This window comes from Globicephala melas, chromosome 8, assembly GCF_963455315.2.
Source record: "Globicephala melas chromosome 8, mGloMel1.2, whole genome shotgun sequence".
Lineage (NCBI taxonomy): Eukaryota > Metazoa > Chordata > Mammalia > Artiodactyla > Delphinidae > Globicephala > Globicephala melas.
This window is the reverse complement of record NC_083321.1, coordinates 25,675,247-25,693,667: the sequence shown is the minus strand read 5'-3', so window position 1 is coordinate 25,693,667 and position 18,421 is coordinate 25,675,247. Positions and strand designations below refer to the sequence as shown.

Genomic DNA, 18,421 nt, shown 5'->3' with positions numbered 1-18,421 from the left:
AAACATTCAATAAGGAAAGGCCATATTAAATTTCTCCAGTATTCTCAACCCCCTTGTTCTAGACAAGAACATCCCCTGTTTATATTCCTAAAAGTTTAATACTGAACACCACTGACCAACTGGGAGAGGGAGGAAAGCATCTTAATTCTACAGACGGCCATGCCTATTCTTCTAAAACTGTACTCTCTTCATATGGTATAAGGACCTTTAAAATGGTTCAAACAAGTGTAAGTTACTGTTTAAGGGAAATGGAGCAGAGAAGACCTTACCCCTTTAATGTGGCTCCTAAGTTCATCTGATTCCAGGTCATGCATTCAAGTTGAGAGGTCATTTGGTATAAATTGTCACTGTTAGAGAAAAACATTCAGAGTTAGAAATGCATAATACAAAAGACACATACACTTGCAACTGTTTCTCCAAAAAGCAATCCACTTTTAACTTTTCTTTACAATGAAAGCCTCCACACTTTCCAGAATGACAGAATTCAGGAGTCTGAAATGATTTTCATTTCATCCCACTGATGTCTGCACGTCATTCACTTCACACACAGCAGAAAGGATGCGAGAATAATTTGGAAGCCTTTAAAAAACCTTAGTAGAGCAAACACTGAAGTTTCTAAAGAGGTATTAAACCTCTGAAGGGAAGAGGCTGAAGGGAGTGAAACTTTGAAAGGCAACACAGGCTGGATAGCTCAACATTAAAGTTAAAAGCCTGGAGCTGAAAGTAAAAAGACAGCAGATTAATTATTCGTGAAAAGGCCATTAAGTTGTTTTAATCAAAAGGATAAGTATCATGTGGATTATGAGGGCCTGAAAAGTCAAAGAGTGATGGGTGATGGATGGTCTAATACTCAAGGATGTGACAAGCGAAAGAAACGGGATGATAAACTCTAGATACAACTGAAGGAATCATTCTCTATAAGTTGTATAGTCACGGAGTGTTTTTTTAAAGCCCCCAACTCAGTTCTAGATTATATGAGGGAAAACAATGGCTGACCATTTACATTAAGACCCCAAAGGAAAAATATCCCACCATATAAACCAACCAAAAGTTTTTCTCTCCCTTTTTTTTTGCACATACAACTCTTAAAAATATCATTATTACATATGCTTTAAAACACATCTCTAAATGCATTATAGAAGAGCTATCACATCTATTTCCCGAAACAACATCCTTCTCAAAGTATCCCGCATGCACAACTCATGAACATCTTTATTATATGCTTTTATGTTTATTAATTTATTAATTTTATATTTATCTCCTTCCTAAAAAACTAGCACATAACTCAATTACCAGAAATCTCCTAAGTAACCAAGCTCAACTAGGAATAAATGTAGTTCTGAACTGAAATGGTTAATTATGAAATTTGAGACCCAAGAGATTAATGGTTTGTCTGGGAACGCTTGGTCTAAACACATTACAGAAGAACATTTCCACTCCACCTTCATGGCAGAAGGGAAAGAAGGTAAGAAGCTTTCAGTATGTAATGTATGATACCAGACTGCAAATTCTGGACAATATCCACCTTGTCACGGCATTCCTTTGGACTGCTTCATCCATCGGGCAGAGGTAACACCAAAGTTTAATTAAGAGAAGGTTTTGTAAGGCCAGCCAAACTGGGGACTTGTAGAGGGGTGAGGGAAATTACAGTATTTATCCCTTGGAATAAATGAACACCATGCTCTCTCTCAGCATAGCTTGATAAATCATGGTGGAGTCCCTCTGCCTCTCATATAATCACTGAAAATTATTTGGAACTCCTTAGTGGTGGGTACACAGGATAAGGAGGAAATCAGATTCCAGGAGGGAATTTTACGTATGAAATGTGAAGTGACTTCAAACTCGAAGTACGCGTAGTTTCATTAGTCAGTGCATATCTGGACCCCATCATTCATCCCTGTGTCTGACTGGCTATTATGCTACCACAATATCCTACATATCAATGAAAAAAAAAATGATTAGTTTCTCCTGCAGCTTCCCTGTTCACAGCAGCGGCCGGTGCTGGTCTGTGCCACTATGTTTCGCAATTCCACGAATTCTTGCTGTAAGGCCAGTGTAATTAATTCCTGAAGGACCCCAATTTTTATTAGAAGTGCCAGCCTGCTGCATTTAACATGGGAGAGTTTCTTGAACTTTCTTTGGGCTGACAGTTCATTAATAAGCGGCCTCCTCCACAATCTCTACTGGTTTTTGTTCTCCTGCGCCTTTTCATCAGGCAATCCATTTATTAATCTTGCCATTAATCTCAGCCAACAGGCATTGTATTCCCCAGGCAGCTCTCTATTTTTGTCACTGATTTTTAAAAAATTGTTCACCAACTAAAATCACTCGGCCCCAGTTGACAATTTTCCTAGGTCCTATTGGGATGTGGGATCTTTCTGAAATTATTTCCTCCTTGCATGAGACTAAGAACACTGTAATTTTCAAGAGGTCTGAGAAGCAAGATGAGTGACAGACGTTTACACACATGGGTCAACGAGTCCCAAATATCTAACTTTATGATTTAGGAATTTTCTCACAGACTTAAAGAATAGTCCAGCAGATTCCTAAAGGGAAAATAATTTTAAGGACATTTTCTTGGCCCCCAGAAAGAAAACCTTCTAAACTACAGAATCTATGTCTTATATATGTATCTTCCTAGTGGGTGCTTGATAAATACTCTCTACCACACCGCCCAATATGGTAGCCATTAGTCAGACATGGCTATTGAGCACTTGAAATATGGAGAGTACCACACGTTGAAATAAGATTTGGGCTTTTGAGGTTAGATAGAATATTTTAAAAATTAATTTCCTGTTTCTTTTTTTTTTAATGTGGCTATTAGAAAATGTCAAATTACATAGATGACTTGCATTACGTTTCTATCGAACAGTGCTACTCGGTAAATGTTAAGACCTTGAGCATATCAGTTCAGCTCTCTGCACCTCAGTTTTCTCATCTGTTAAATGGGAATATTAATCTCAATCAGTCTAACTTTACCAGGATGTTGTGAAGCTCTAATACTGGCTCTTTCAAGACTATACAGATAATATATTTTAACTTTTTCTAATCCATCAAATTTTGTATAGTACATTCACACATCACCAATACTCCTCACAACAACTCTGTGAGGCAGGTGTAATTATGATCCCCATTTATCGGAGGAGGACGGGGGCTCAGAGAAGTGCCTAGTGCTGACTTGCCTGATGCCCCCACCTCTACCCTGCTAGGCGCCTTTAAAGGCTTCCTGGCATTATTTGACCTCTGAACCTTGTCCTCTCACTACCATTTAAATGATAGTAAAAATAATATAATAATACAAACAGGAGTCTGGAGGTGAAACAGAACATACTCAAGGGAACATCATGACCTTCTCTGTCTCCGAGATGTGGTGCCCAACCACATCCTCTTCACCTGATTAAGAACAGTGTGCCAAGATCCCAGTAGGACCCTCACTTCGATTTCAGTGGTCCTGATAGCTCAGCTTGCAAATCCTCAAAAGGGGAGAGAAGGTGGAAAGGGCCAGTGGGGAAGGACTTTCAGAAAATCCCCAAGCAAAAACCAAACAAACAACAACCACCACCAGATAGGTTTCCTGAGGCTGGCCATAGGATCAGAGCACAGCCTTAACCACATCCTGCCTTCTGTTGGCTGCAACTCCTCAGCGGCTCAGTCAGTCGGCTTGGCTGGCACCATCTTTCAGCTGGATGACAATGACAGTAGTGACAATAGCTGCTGCTGGGAGAGGACAAAATGCGAATTTGAACTAAAAATACTGGTCCCAAGCATGCTCAAAATATGATCTCTCTGGGCAGTTGGTCAACACCCAGCTCTCATCATGAAAACCCACGAAAAGAGGCAGCACCAGTAGAGGAAAATATGACCCCTGGCAAATAAAGCATCTAATTACTAAATAACCACTGTAGGTGTCGACCACCTCATTCCCAGAGGAGATCAGATAAGCAGGTGGTTTGGCTCACAGTGGCCACAGTGGTCATGTAGGCATTTCTGCTCCCCATCTAACTCTGTCTGTTTGGAAGTGAACTCTGAAATTGCTGGCTGCCAAAATATATTCCAAAAGTCATGGTGTCTTTTATATTTTTAAGTAGATCTTTAAACAGAAAAAGTCACTGGTTTCCTATGTAAGAAATGTTTGAAGTTGGAAGCAAGGGAGAGAGGAAAGAAACTTCTATAACTGGGATTAATGCAAGTTGGAGTGAAATAAAAGGAAGTCAGTCCTAGCAAAAAGGGGAACTTAAAAGGAAATCAGTAGTAGATCATATAGAGTTTGCTTTGGCCTGGACTGCAGTATTACTGAGTTCTTGACCTCTGCACAAAAAGAAAGGAAGAGAAAAGCTCTCGGCTATTATCTGGACCAGAACTCCCCCACTCTTCAAATGCATGTGTAATTCAAGTACATTTTCATCTTTAAGTGTGTTTAAGTATATCCAGCAGAACAAAGTAGCAAAGTCCTTATTACCACTGGAATGGAACTGTTGAACCTGATTAAGACTGGAGTTACCTCTGCCAGATGGTTGCTGGCTGGCAAACCAGCATCTTGGTAGAAGAAAAGTATTTCCCGAGATCAAGGAAAAAAATTCCTAATAAGAAAAAGGCACATGTAACTGGCATCTGTGATCAGAATTCATGATGTTTCCAGGGTTTGCTGTAATAGCTCTGCCCCACGCCTCTACCTGACGACCCAACGCTCGTGCACAGAGGCTGCAGCCAAACTTCCACGCAGACTCTTTCCTGCGTTCTTCCCTCCAAGGCGCCACGGAGGCTGCCTGTTCAGAAATTTCTGCTCAGCAGGCCATGGTGAATAATCATTTTACAGTCAATCTCTTGGTATTGTAATTTCTCTCTAGCTCACCAGTTAACCAAAGAAAAACCCACAGGGGATTCCACTTCTATTAATAAACACTTGGTCAGCACAAATGTTGCAGGAATAATTGAAACTAGATTTTTCCCGTTCCCTGGAGACAAGTCCAATTCAAGCCTTTCTTTGGCTTTGATAACACTGCCCACCACCCTGGAAACCATTTCAGACTTTCTGCCTTCATGCCTACCTATATGGGAAACAAACATCAGTATTGTCTTAAACGAAACTTGGACACCATGTACAGTGTTTGTAGATGACACGTAGGAAGAGGCATTATTAATTATGATTTTATTTCTTCGGTGACAGATGTCCTCTGATTTAATTCTACATTGAAGGCTAACCTAAATGGTAGATCATGTACTTCCCACTGACCGGATTCCCCAGAAGCTCTATGGCTGCTAAGGAAGCTTCTCTCACATGGAAGACAGTCTACCGGTAACAGGCTCCACTGCCAACTTCATCATTGGATTGAATTGTCAACATTCAATTAAAAATATTCAAATTAGCAATGACTGCTTCAGAATTGGAATAGTGTTACCTGCTAGGGGGCCAAAGGAAACATGCATTCTCATTTAAATTAGTAGCACAGTTGCTAAAAATGAATATGTAAACCTAATAAGAGTGCAAAAATAAAAGGAAACTAGAATGTCTAAAAAAAAGTGTATGGGGGAATATTTTTCAAACACAGGGCACAGAACTCCTTTTCAAAGTAGCTGTGAGAATCAACCCGTGAAATGGGCATGGTCAGGGACTGGGGGCTCCAAGGAGCTCAGCAAGCTGACGGAGAGAGGGGGACTTGTGGAAGAGGATTCAAGGGAAGTGAGCAGGGAAGGCCCAGCTAGCTGCCTGTTCTAGGTCAAAATCAGGGGAAAACTGTGCTTAGTGTGGTTGGACTTCACTACTTTTTCCCCTCAGGGTAGCATGGGGTCCCTCCTTCCCTGGGACCTTGCCTCTGAGCAAGCACAGACGAGGGTGGCCCTGGAAGCTGTCGCTCCCCCTGGGTCTGGATGGAAGGGAGAAAGGTCTCTGCCACTTCTGCCTGTTTCTTTAGGAGCCTGGACTGAACTTCAGTAGTTCACGCCCAGGGAGTGGTAAAGGGAAAGCTGGAGGAGTCTGGAGCTTGACAGACAGCTGCTTTGTGAGTTAAGACTTCAGGAGAAAGTTCCAGTTGGCTCCTACAATACTCACCCACGAAAATACCGCCTCGGATCCACTGAGCGATTTCAATTGAAAACTATGGGTAAAACTAATGGATAACGGGGTTTCTTTCACAAATGTGAGGAATAAAGACCTTCCTCTAGCAAGACCTAAGGCAGATGCCACGTTTGGAAAGGAATGGCCTTAACCATCAGGAGGGGCAGCAGCGTGCAGAGGGTGGGAAGATGGATTCTGGAGCCTCGCACTTGCTCTGTCCCTTACTGTGTCACGCTGGGCAAATTCACCTCCAAGGGCTTCAGTTTCCCCCTCTGTCAAATGGGGGTGATAACCTATTGCCTACCTCAAAGAGTTTCAGATCAAATGTAAATAAGTCAATACTTGCGAAGCGCTCAGAATGGTTTCTGGAAGTAGTAAGTTTATATAAGCATTTGTTCTTACTATGTATTAGCAAAGGTGCTGGCACAGACTGTATAAGGGGAATATTCCAGGTGGAGGACACTGAGTGGCTTGGAATCCCTCAGCGATTCAGAGCACACATGAGCTTTGAAGGCAGATAGACTAAGAATCAAATCTTGGTTCTGATTCCCACTCGCTGTGTAACTTGAGCAGGTTACTTGGAGTCTCTGAACCTACCTCCTCTTCAGTAGAGTGCGGATGACCGTACCAACCTCGTGGGTAATCAGAAGAACTAAATGAGTAAACTGAGGGAAGCACGCAGCGCAGTGCCCAGCAGCACACAATATGCAGTAAAGCCTAGTGATTACGTAATAAGGGCTGTGAGTGCTGGGCTCCAGAAGGGCTGGAATCTGTTCCAGAATTCTTTAGACAAAATTCTACCCACTCTCAATACGGTGGGGAGAGAGTACGGAGAAAACTATCTCCTAACACTTCCCGTAAGTTGATTGGGGTGTCATTTTCTATTCACTACTAATCACATCTGTGTATAGCTGTAACTCCTCCGATCTGTAACCTGAAAGAGAGGAGAGAATCACTTTACAGTTCTCTCAGACTAGGGAGAGAATTTTGAGAATTTCCTCAAAGCAAATTCACATTGTGCAGTGCTTATCTAATGTCAGTGTATGTACCATTACCTTTAGGTCATGTGGGAAGGGAGACTAAATCCAAGAATGGGGAGACAGAAGCTTTGGAAGGGCAGGGCAAAGAAGCTGGGCAGGCTGCCTTAGGGGGTCAAGTGCAACAAGTCAAACAAAATACAGGCAAGCCTTTCACAGGAGGTCCCAGGTTTAGACAGAAAAGGGACCAGAGCCAGGGATCAGAAGAACCACTGAATATCTAAAATCTAAAAGTTTAGCCGTTAAGTGATTAAAGTTTAGTTGTACTTCCTATGCTTTTTCAAACACTGTGTTCACAAAAGCATTTAAATATCCTTCAAACATGTTTAGGAGTAGGGAAGAAGGAAATGACATAACCATAATGGTAGTAATGTTGATGCGCAGATCCAATTTTAAAACATCCCTACAAATGTCCATCCATCATTACTGCAGGGCAAGTACCTGATCTTTGAAAAGTGATTAGAAATGCTGTCAATTTAGAGTGGATGGAGCTTCAAAGACTCAGCACAAACTTCAAGGAAGCAAACTTTTCCTACGGGGTCACAAATTTTGTTTCAGGAGATATTACTTAGAGATTTTCCTGTAACAAGAGAAAATGGTATTTTTATGACATTCATATAAAAATGAGCAAAGAAGTTCCAATTATGTAGAAAGAAGAAAGGGATAAGCAAATATCTCTGAAAGATGAACCTGACAAAATTGCTTTATACAGTGGCCAGTTAGAAGATGGATTAGAAAATGTGAAATTTTTATGTATAAAATGCAATCCAAGTGATTTTTCCTGCTTCCATAGCAACCACTCATTCAGCCCTAAGTCAAAATCCATCACAGGGACTCAGTTTGGAGAACTGCTGCTAAGACAGAAGTCGTGATCACTTTATCCCCTACTCATTTTTAGGCTGTTCAGTCCCTTCTTAGGGACCCACAGGGTGGATCTAGGCTTGAAGAGGGGAGAGTAAGGAATGTGTGTAACTGTGTCACTCCTGAACCAGACTCCAAAGCCTCCCAGTCCCCAACCTCCAAGCACGTAGCCAGACCCATCTAAATAGCACCCATTCCAGCATCAAGGTCTTCCTCTCTGCTTGGGGTGAGGCGTCAGCCAGGAGCCAAGGGAGAATGACTGGGTCAAGGTCATCTCACTGGGAACCATTCCATCTGTTCCCCCAATGGCTAGAATAAGAGCAATGCTACTCTGGCAATAGGCAGGAGCAGCTCCTTAAAAAGGATGGCAATGACCCTACCATCTCAGTTTTGCTTGGAGAGGGGGTTCACAACAGAGATTTCAGATCCTGTACCTATTCCAGTGAGTTGACCCACCAAGGGCTGGTGCAAAGATGGCTGCTCGGGACAGATCACTGGGCCTGAGGTGCCAAAGAACAGAACTGGGTTCTAATTAGAGAGGGAGAAAAGGAGGGTGAGAAGGTGTGACCATTCAATACCTCTATCTGGGCAAAATGCATGTCTTCCCCCCCCCTCTCTAAAATTTTAAAAAAAAAAGGTGGGGGGGGGGAGTAGGGAGGAAAAAAAGTTATCTTGAATCCAAGATCAGATTAGATATGCCGGATTTCCCGATCAAAAGGAAAGGTTTCCAAAATCTGTGTACTGTAGGCGTACAGAAGTAGACGGGCTCCACCCTGTCCCTCCCCGGGATGGGAGAATCAGACCAGTCCTAGGCTCGGTTTCATAAACACGTCGGAACATTGGCATGAGCCGCCTGCGGGCTCAGGAGCGAACATTCCTTCCCCTCCTCCACCTGTGGGGCTGCAGGTCCCCCAGGCGCGGCCATTCCTTCCACCAATCTCCCAGGGCTGACGCTTTTCCTTCCTTTATTACCTCACTACCTCCTTCCCTTGACGTCAGTCCCGGGTCTTCCAACAGAGGGGAGGGAGGATGGAGATGAGTCTGGGGCAGTCGGTATCAGGATCCCCGCAGCACCGGGTGGGGGGTAGGGATGGAATATGAGGTAATGCGCGCCCAATCCCCGGCATCCAAGGCCGCGATCTGCCACTTCCCTCCCTCCGCCCCACCATCCCGCCCAGCTCCAGCCGGTATAGTTACTAGGCAACCCTATCGGTGACGCGGGATGCCGGCCAAGTTCACCCAAAGTTGAAGAGTAAATTTGGGGGAGAGAAGGTGGAGGGTGGAGCAAGAACCTAGAGAAGGCACGAGGAGCTGGAAAAGAGTCTGCAAGTAAAAGAAGCTGGTCTTCGGCCTCACGGGAACAGGAAGAACGGCGGGCGCGGGCTGGAGCGGTCTCCCCGCAGGTACCGCTGCCGCCCGACCACAGTCCCGCACACAGTCCGGGGTAGCTGGGCGCTGGGGACGACGCCCACAGAGTGGTGCTGCAGCCCGAGACTCTGGGGGACAGGGGTGGGGAGAAGGCTGTGGCTCGAGTGTACGCGCCCTCGAATTCGTCCCAGAGAAGGCTGGCGGGTGTGGCCAGTGCGCGAGGAGAGGCTTGAGGAGTGAGAAGAAACGAGTGGGAGTGGACCCCGTGTTTAATCTTTGATCCCTAGGAAGCTGAAGTCCTCCCAGCAAAGAGCCCTTTTAAAAAATACTCCTCAATATCGGCTCGGTGCTTTGTGACCGCCTGGAGGGGTGGGATAGGGACGGTGGGAGGGAGGGAGACGCAAGAGGGAAGAGATATGGGAACATATGTATATGTATAACTGATTCACTTTGTTATAAAGCAGAAACTAACACACCATTGTAAAGCAATTATACCCCAATAAAGATGTTAAAAAAAAATACTCCTTAAAGCGCCGCTCTTTCTTCTTCATCTCCAAACAGTAATCGCCCTCATTTATATTCCAAGTAAGAACACAGTGGGGGGGGGGACTTCCCTGGCGGTCCAGTGATTAAGACTCCCCGCTTCCGCTGCAGGGGACGCGGGTTCGAGCCCTAGTCGCGGAGCTAAGATCGCGCATACCGCGCGGCGCGACCAAAACCAAAAACCAACGTACACACACAAAGTAAGAACGCCGGGAGACGGGGAAAGCTACTTCTTTCAAATAGGAGCCAGGAGAGAGGCTTTCACTTGCTTTATGGAGACGAGTGGGCTAGAGGCGTACTTTGCCTCCAGGACCCTGCACGGCCGCATCCGGGCTGCCCCGCGTCGGACGTTCCCGTGCCCGCTGGCTCGAGCGCCCCCTCCGAGGTCGCGAGGACCTAGATGAGGTGCCGAGCGCCTTCCTACCTGCTGTAGGGCGTCCTCAGCAGCAGGGCCTGGCTGCCTGTGCAGCTGTCGGTGGGCGTGTGGCAGCCGTAGACTGGGGGCGGCACGGAGTACTGCTGTTCACCTGCAGAGAGCCAGGAGAGCGGGGTGAGAGCAGCACACCAAGGGCAGGGGGTGCGAGGCCGCGGTCAAGGGCTGGGGCAGAGCGTCCTGAGCTGGGCTCCCAGGCTGCACTGGGGGCCCTAGGGCCTGGATGCCGGGGCGTGCAGAGAGACGGCCTACAGGTCACAGCGAGCTAAGCCTCTCACTTCACATTCCCTTAGCAGTCACGGCACAGAGCACCGAAAAGACCCTCTGGACATTCGCGGTCTCGGCTGAGCGGAGTTAACATACTTGGGGTGGGGGGAAACAATCTTTTCTTTTGAGTGAGATTAGGCTAATTATTTCTAAAATTCTTTTAGCTATCCTCTCCTCCCTTCCCCAATTTGCTGTGGGTTGGAAATTCCTGGGGAGTGAGGGGTAGCATGGAAGAAGGGGAGAAAGACCCCACATCATTCCCTCCTCTTACCCAGCGAGCCCTGTTGGCCCATGGGATCCTCGTGCTTGAAGGAGTGATTGGGGAACTGTGCCGCGTGGTGCGAGGGCGTGTGACCGTAGCTGGGCGTCCCGTCGAAGGTGACCGTGCTGTATCCTGCGGGCGCGGCCGAGAGAGAAACAGTGTCGGCGGGGAGTCAGGGACCGTGTGTCTGAAGCAGAACCCGGGCGAGGAGCGCCCAGCCCCTCATTCGGATCCCGCTGCCTCAGCCCCCAGGGCTTGCAGAGAGAAGCCGGGCCCAATGCGACCTCGCGACAGGCTCCCCGTCCTTTCCCGAGTAAAACCCAGGCCTCCCCACCATTTCCCAATTTATTTACGCCCTTGTCTTTCACGGTGTCCGCCGCTTCTGCACCGAACACCTCGCAAGTATGAAAGCTGACAACCGCTCGGCGGAGAAAGTTGTTCTCCCCCCAAAACTGGGCAGCGCGGGCGACCGAAATGAATCTGCTCGCCTGACCCGGCGCTGACTCGCAGCCGTAAATCAGAGGCCCGCGCACCAACTTTCATTAATTACTCGGGGCCAGTTAAACGGCATGGGCTTTAAATGGGGAGAGTAACTACAGAGTAATGTTATCTGTCTGAGGCTGCGCGAGCGACCCGACACCATTGACACCCAAGGCCCTCGGGAAAGCTGGTGAGGGGGAAAAAAGAAGGGGCCTTTCAAGTTGGGCCCACGGGCCTCGACCCTGCGCCCTCCTCCTTCCTACCTCGGACCCACCTCGCGCCCAGAGGGTCGGACTGTGACCACCATTGCCGGGGCGGACTTCCTCGCGCACCAGTCCAGGAAGCCTGTTTGTTTCAGTGTGCCTGAGACTCTACCTCCCTTTCCCTCCATGGTATGCACTGGCCCTCTGCCTCAGTTTCCCTGCCGAGAAACCGAGGGCAATACCGCCCGTATTCTTCCCCAGCTCTCCGAAAGTGAGGGGGAAAAAAAACCCAAAAACGTGTTGGTTGAGAAACGTAGTCTCTTTCTGTGACTATTGTCACTGAATTACTTTAAACATTTACCCAACTAGCTTCCGCAAAGCTGTAGCTGCCTCTGGGGAAAAAGCATCCTCCAGCTAAGATAAAGATCAGTTCTGAGCCCTGAACCCAATGGTGGGGTCCCTGACTATGCGCAGGCTCAGTAGTCTCTGGCCTGAGGTCCTGACCAAGTGACGAATCAGATTGGTCCAGACGCTCACATCGGCTCCCTGCAGGGCCACTGGGCCGGACCCAGTCCCCCCACCCTCAGCCCCGCCTCTGGGCACTGAGCTGAGTCTCCAAACCCCGCTCGATTCTTGGGAGTGGGATAAGTCAAATGAACCCCATTCCCCCACTCTCGCCCCAGACATGGTCAAGACTCTACAACAGGTGTCCAGTGAAGACTCAGATTGAACAGTGAAAGGTGGCCATTACCCACATCTTTCAAATACACATCTCCCAAAAAAAAAAACAAAAACCGACCTTCTACAGTCCACTTCGGGGAATGTGGTGTGTCAGTGTGGGAGGGAGGGTTTGAACAGGTCTTCATTACCGGATTGTACAGGGGAGTCCAAGTCTCACGCACCAATTGGCGCCACAGGTTGACAACTTAAGAAGCCACCAGCTTTTATAATTTACATGACCCCAGAGGCCTCCATTTCTGGCCTGCTAAGTGGGCAAAGATAACCCCCGCCCCGTTAGCTGTCAGGAGTGGGTGAGCGCGCTTGGGCTTCCAGGCACTTCACTTTGGGAGCGGAGGCCAGGCTGTGTTTAAGGCCTACCAGGCCGCTGACAAACGAAATTTGGCTCCAAGCACCCAGTTTTGCAGAGGGAAGGCCGAATTTTCAAAGACCATTTTTTAAATAAAGAGGAGAAACAGAAGCAATAAAGGAGTTGTCTCTAGACGAACCCTTCTCCATTCCTGAACCGATGAGAAGGCAGTGGCCCGGGCACCGTGCTGTCCTCGGAGGCAGGCTCCGCAACCTTCGGTGCGCGGCTAGTGCCACGGGTTGCGGGCTGCAGCTCCTGCGCCGGCCGCGTCGCCTCCGCGCCCCGCGAGGCTCCCAAGGACCCGTCCCAGACCGGACACCGGACCGCTGGGCAGAGGCTGGCCTCCAACCCCCTCTCGCAGTCCCCCTCCCCGCAGAGGGGATGGGCTTCGGTGAAAGGGCCCTCAGAGAGGAGGGAGAGCTCTTTAAATTAGAAACTTATCGGATGCGGAACTTATCAGAGCGTGCTGTCCCGGGGCCTAGCGCTGAGCCAGGCGCGGAGGGCGCGGGGGCGGAGGCCGGGGGAGGGACAGCTGCCGGCAGAAAGGGGCAGCGTGTTCAAAGGCTCCTTGTACAGGCCTTAGAGGGAGAGGCTCGAGGGGCCAAGGTAGCGCCTTTCCCACGATTAGTCTCGGCCGGGGAAGGGAATGCAACCTTGACCGCGGGGAGAGGCGAGACACGCTGTGCGCTTCTCTCCCCCGCCCGACGCAGCGGAGGAGCCCGGGAACCGCCTGGCCGGGCCAGGCCCCTCGGGAGCTGAGGGATGAAGTGGACAGCAGGCTCAGTCAGGAAGGTGGTCCCAAGGCTGAAAATCATGACTCCGCAGCTGCCGCAGCATACGGGGAAATTTGTCCCGCAACGAAATACCCTCTCCAATGCGACCCAAGGGGGGCGCCCTTGGCCCTAGGGCTGAGCTGGTGTCCCCACGTGACACTAGGGTGGCCCGGTGATAACAAGGCCTCCTGTAGGTATAGGGTGCTGCGCGCCAGCCGGTCTGGGGGAATCGGGCAGACTGTCAAGCAGTCTTTGTCTTCCCTTCCCAAACCCTGCACTTAGTCTAGGGCTATCGAAGTCCTCGCCCTTCTTCTGCCCCGGCAAATTCCCCACCCCTCACACAGACTACAGTGGGTTGGGTGCCCATCCAGCAGGCAAGAGAAAATCCATCTCAACAGCGGGGCCTAGATCCCTGGGAAAGGAGGTAGAAATAACCTAGAATGGTCTGGGTTTGAGTCCAAGTTCTGCCACAGAGAGATCTCCTGCACACATTATCTCTTAGAGCCTAGATTTCCTCATCCAAAAATAAGGGGCTCCTCCAGTGTTAGGCTGTGAGCTTCCTGCAAAGGTTGAGGCACTTTACTTGTCTTAACATTCAATCCCCAGTGCCTGGCACAGAGTAGGTGCTCAATAAATGTTTCCTGAATTAATATTTAGAAGCAAGATTAGAATACCAGCTATAATATTTAAGCAATTGGAAAAAAACGAGGTGTGATACCTTGGGGTGGGGGGAGGTTCAAGAGTGCCAGCAATTGTCCCCACCCCTGGGCCATTGCTAGGTTGCCCTGCCTGGGGACAGGGATCTCGAAGCTTGATTCCTCTCCGCCTCGGCCTGCTGATGGCCATTCCCACACTTTGGGGAAGGAATTGATGCCCTTGCTTTCCCCTGGTTAAGCCTCCTGCCAAGACTCTACATTGCTGGGAGAGCTGCAGGAAGCCCAGAAGTCGAGAGAATAAATCTGAAATCTCAGGGCCCCAGGGCCCACTCTGGTTGCCAATGCCAGGGTTGAGGCACAAGTGGCTTCTGACATCCGACCCCAGCTCCCAGCTGCTGACTGAGTCCCAAGGGCTGGTCGAGTGTGATCCCTTTATGTTTTGATTACAAGAGAGAACCTAAGCCCGAAGAAGACAGGAACCCGCTTACAGGCTGTGGCCTGGATCTGGGGCCGCCTCTCTACTGGGCTATTTCCCAGGATGGGACTCCTTTACCTGCTAGTCGGTCTCCAGCTCCCAAGCCCCTTTTCTCTTTAACATCCTGGGCCTATCCTCTAGAAAAGAATTGGGATTTTTCCTTTTAGCATATTGCCCACTGGCTAGGACGCCCACAGTCTCACTCCTGAGGCTGAGTTGATGAAATTCTGGGCACCAGCACCCTGTAGAAGGATGGACCCAGGGATCCAATCAAAGCCACAGAGTCCAGGTTCCAAAACCCCCGACAGAACCTAGATGGTTTCAAATAAATGATAATGGTAGTATTTTGCACAGGGAGTACTTAGATCAAATAGCTTCTCAGGTGTCTTCAAATAGCAAGCATCCATACAGAGACTCACTCATGTCACACACCTGCCTGCCAGTCTTGCCGTTTCTGGTCCAACCAAGTTTACGTGGCTGCTGCTTTCTGTGTTTAGAACCCCTGCGGGGGGAGGGTCGGACTTCTGCTTCTGTGTCATAGAACTTCAAACCTGAGCCAAACACCAGGTTGCCCATCTTGGCTCTCCTCTTACAGATGGGGAAACTGAGACCCGGAGATTTGCCAGAGGTAACACCAGCCTGCTAATTAGAGGTGGTACGATCAGAGGAAAAGAATCTGTAATAGTCACTGAGCTGTTCCAATACTCCCTGAGTTTGAAACACGAATTTCCTTTAGGAAAGACCTAGAGTGGAGGGACCCCATGGATGGGCTTGAGGTTCTTCCACAGAACATGGATCCCAGGTTCCCCGAACGAAAAGAGGAGGGCGGTTTCGGTTTTGCCAGGGCTTCGGGTGGGCTAGGTGCTCGGGGCTGGGGTAAGATACGAACAGCCTAGAAATACGGTTTTAGAATGTGCGTGAGAAGGCGGGAAGAACAGGGCCCTTCTTCTGAGCCTCGGGAGCCGCAGCACCTCCTGCAAACAGTACACACTCTGTTCCTCCTAGCCCACGCATTCTAGAAACATCCCAGTCCCTAGGCCCGAGGGAATTTTTGCTCTAGGAAAAGCATCCACGCCTTTTTTAAAGCATTTCCTAAAATATCAAATCAACCCGAATTGGTTTAGGTTCCCAACAGCGCACAAGTCTAATTAGAATAAACTTAGAAACGAAAATACAAAGGTTCGGCATGATTGGTTCCGCGCTGGTCCCTGAGAAAGAGAAGTGAGAGGGCGCCGGCGCGGGATGAGAAAACCACCGGCTGTGTCCGTCGATGTACAATGACTGAAAAGGGAAAATAAACCTGTCCTTGTTCTAACCTCCAAGTCTTGCAAAAATCTTTCTCCAGCTAAGTCCCGTGTTCAACGACAAGGAGGCACCAGAGGCGGGCTGGAAGGAAGGCCGACGCTCGGGCCTCATTCCACCGCCTGTGGTAGGACCCGGTCCCGCAGAGATTGGAATCAGATAAACGGGGTTCTCTTCCAGCCCTGGAGCCCGCGTGGCCGCCACCTGAGCTGAAACCCAGGAGAGATCCACTTATACACTACCATGCGCTGGAGCCACAGGCGAACACGGACACGGGTCCAGGAAAGCCACTGTTGTCTCTAGCTCATTCATTTACGCATTCTAGTGCTCCAAGGTGCTTACTGTGCCCCCCTTAGGTCTAGAGTGGCTCCTGGACATTTTGCCGTGGCAGAGGCAGCAAAGGCTGCTCACCCTGCGCTGGTCCCGCTCTGAATCCAGGGTCTAAAAGGTCCAATGCCTGGCGACAGTTTGGTGGTGCCTTGAGCGACAAAACCTCTTCCCGAGGCAGAGCCAGGCATTGCTCCGGTTCCCGCTTCCCACTCCCACGGGGAATAGTCTTAGACTCTCCCGAGGTCCGAGGAGCCCCGGATGACCTCCCGGCTCATGCGAAGAGTCCGGTTCCCCGCTCTGGAGGATGTCAGGGGCCCATGCCCTGGACTCCCTCGTCTTGCCCTCCTCTCCCGCAGCTGCTGCTTCCTCTACCCTCACAGTCCTTGGGGAGGCAGCCGAGTAAGAGCTGTGGCCAGGTAAGGGGTAGGACAGGGGAGTGCCCGCGCGCAGCCACAGCCCCGTCGCCACCGCCCCGCATGTAGGGGGCGCTCCCCAGTCTGCTTACCCTGGTTGCGAATAGCGGGCTGGCTCTCGAGGCAGCTGGGCAGGTAGGGCGCGTTGGGGAACATCCTGGCCTGGCCGGACGACGCCTGGCTGGGCGGAGGAGGACCGAAGGGTCCGTAGCGACAGGCTCCAGCCGTGCCGGTGAACTGGCCCGAGAAGTGGACGGTGAAGGCGCTCAAGCACTGCTCCTCGTGAGGCTCCGCGCCACCCCAGCTCGGCTCCTGTTTGATGAACGAGTGAGGCGGCGGCGGCGGAGGTGGTGGCGGCGGAGCAGGCGGCGGCGCAGGACCGCCCAAGGAACCGTAAGCCGAGGCGCCCGGGGGCGCAAAGTCCAGCACCGGCGCCCACTGCGCCGCGCCGCTCACGGGCAGGGCGCAACCGCCGCCACCACCCAGCGAGGGTACCGCCGGGAGCAGCGCGTTCAGGTCCCTCACGTCGGAGCCCATTTGCTGTGGCTCAGCCCCGGACGCTCCGCGGCCCCACCGGCTTTGCAGACGCTCGGCGCTCGATTCCGCCGCGCCTAACTTGGCCCAGATGCTTTCCGGGCCCTGGATCCCCGGCTGCTCGGTCTGCTGGAGGCACCCAGGCCCGGAGCGGAGCGTGTGCTTAGACGCTGGCTCCGGGGCACACGTGGATGCCGGCTCTTGCGGCAGGGGGAAGTCCAGGATCGCGGCGAGGAGGCGGCGGGGCCCCGGCTCCTGGGCTGCAGTCCCGGCTATGGGTGGGTGGGTGGGTGGGTGAATGAGTGGGAGGGAGGGCGGGAAGGGGGGAGCGGATAGGCGGTCGAGTTGCGAGAGCCCCCGGGTGTGGGCGCTGCCTTGAACTCCTTACCCCAGCTGCCTGGCTACCCCCAGCTTCCCAAAGCTCAAATAAGAGGGGCCGGCGGCGGGGGAGGAGGAGGAGTCAGGAGTCTCGGCGGCTCCATTCACACCGCAGCCCTAGCAGATTAGGCAGGGCGCGCGACTCCTTGGGGGCGTCCTCGCAGTGGGGGTGGGGGGCGGGCCCGAGGGAGCGTCCCTCTCGGAGACACCCTCCTCTCCTACCCGCCACGCGCTCTCCGCAGGCCTGTGGGACACAATCCTCCCCCCACCTCCCCTTCTCGGCCTTCGCGAGTGTGGGCGCCTTGGGGCACTGGCGAGCCTCTCCAGGTGAGCACTGAATGTCCCCTCTGCATCCCTGTGTGATGGGGGTAGGGAAGGGGTTGTTAATCAGGGAGGGCGGGTTGGAGGGAGGGGCAGGGGGCTCCACGAGGGCGGGAACTTCAGGATAAGGCAGAGAACTTTACCGGACTTCAAAGAGGCGGCGGCTCTTGCTTCTAGAGCCGTCAGACTGGACTGGTGGTCATAATCTTGGGGTCACTGGGGAGCGGGGTGGCTTTTTGTGGATTCCAGAGGGCAGACTCAGGCGAACGTGGGTCATCTGGAGGTTGCATCATTTGTGATAAACGGGGCGTATATCCACCGTCTGGTAGTTGGCGACATGGTGAGGTTTGCGCCCAGAGAAGGGCGGTTGCCGCCTACCTAAAATCGGTGTCAGCGGCACTTAATCTCCCTTTCTCATGAGGAGCACCTAACTCTTCTACGGGGAAACCGGGAAAACAAAACGGCGGCTAGTTTGGGAGGGAAGAAAACCCTTAGGGAAATGCCCAGATTCCGGTCGGAGAATCCAGGCGCCGAGTTTGGAGGTTAGCGGGTGGGGAAGGTTTAAGATACGAAGTCCTTGGGGCGAGGTTGGCTCTTGGAGCCGCTCCTGCTGAGCTCTGCCTCCGCTCACTCCAGTCGGGAG

General features: G+C 50.8%; 1 protein-coding gene across 11 annotated transcripts in view; it reads right to left on the bottom strand.

Annotated features, from left to right (window-relative positions):
* WT1 (WT1 transcription factor) overlaps positions 1-17,295 on the bottom strand; it is a 47,705-nt gene extending 30,410 nt beyond the window's left edge. For 6 of the 11 annotated variants that reach the window (XM_070046244.1, XM_070046247.1, XM_070046245.1 and 3 more), the window contains exons 1-4: positions 16,638-17,295; positions 10,836-10,958; positions 10,289-10,391; positions 270-347 (exon numbers count right to left, since the gene is read on the bottom strand). In XM_070046244.1, the coding sequence (XP_069902345.1) occupies positions 270-347; positions 10,289-10,391; positions 10,836-10,958; positions 16,638-17,082 (749 nt within the window). In that variant the 5' untranslated portion in view covers positions 17,083-17,295. Of the gene's footprint in view, positions 1-269; positions 348-10,288; positions 10,392-10,835; positions 10,959-12,735; positions 12,746-16,637 lie in introns of those variants that run through there. The other 5 variants (XM_030864945.2, XM_030864946.2, XM_070046248.1 and 2 more) reach the window with 3 other exon arrangements.
* Positions 17,296-18,421: the final 1,126 nt, after the last annotated feature.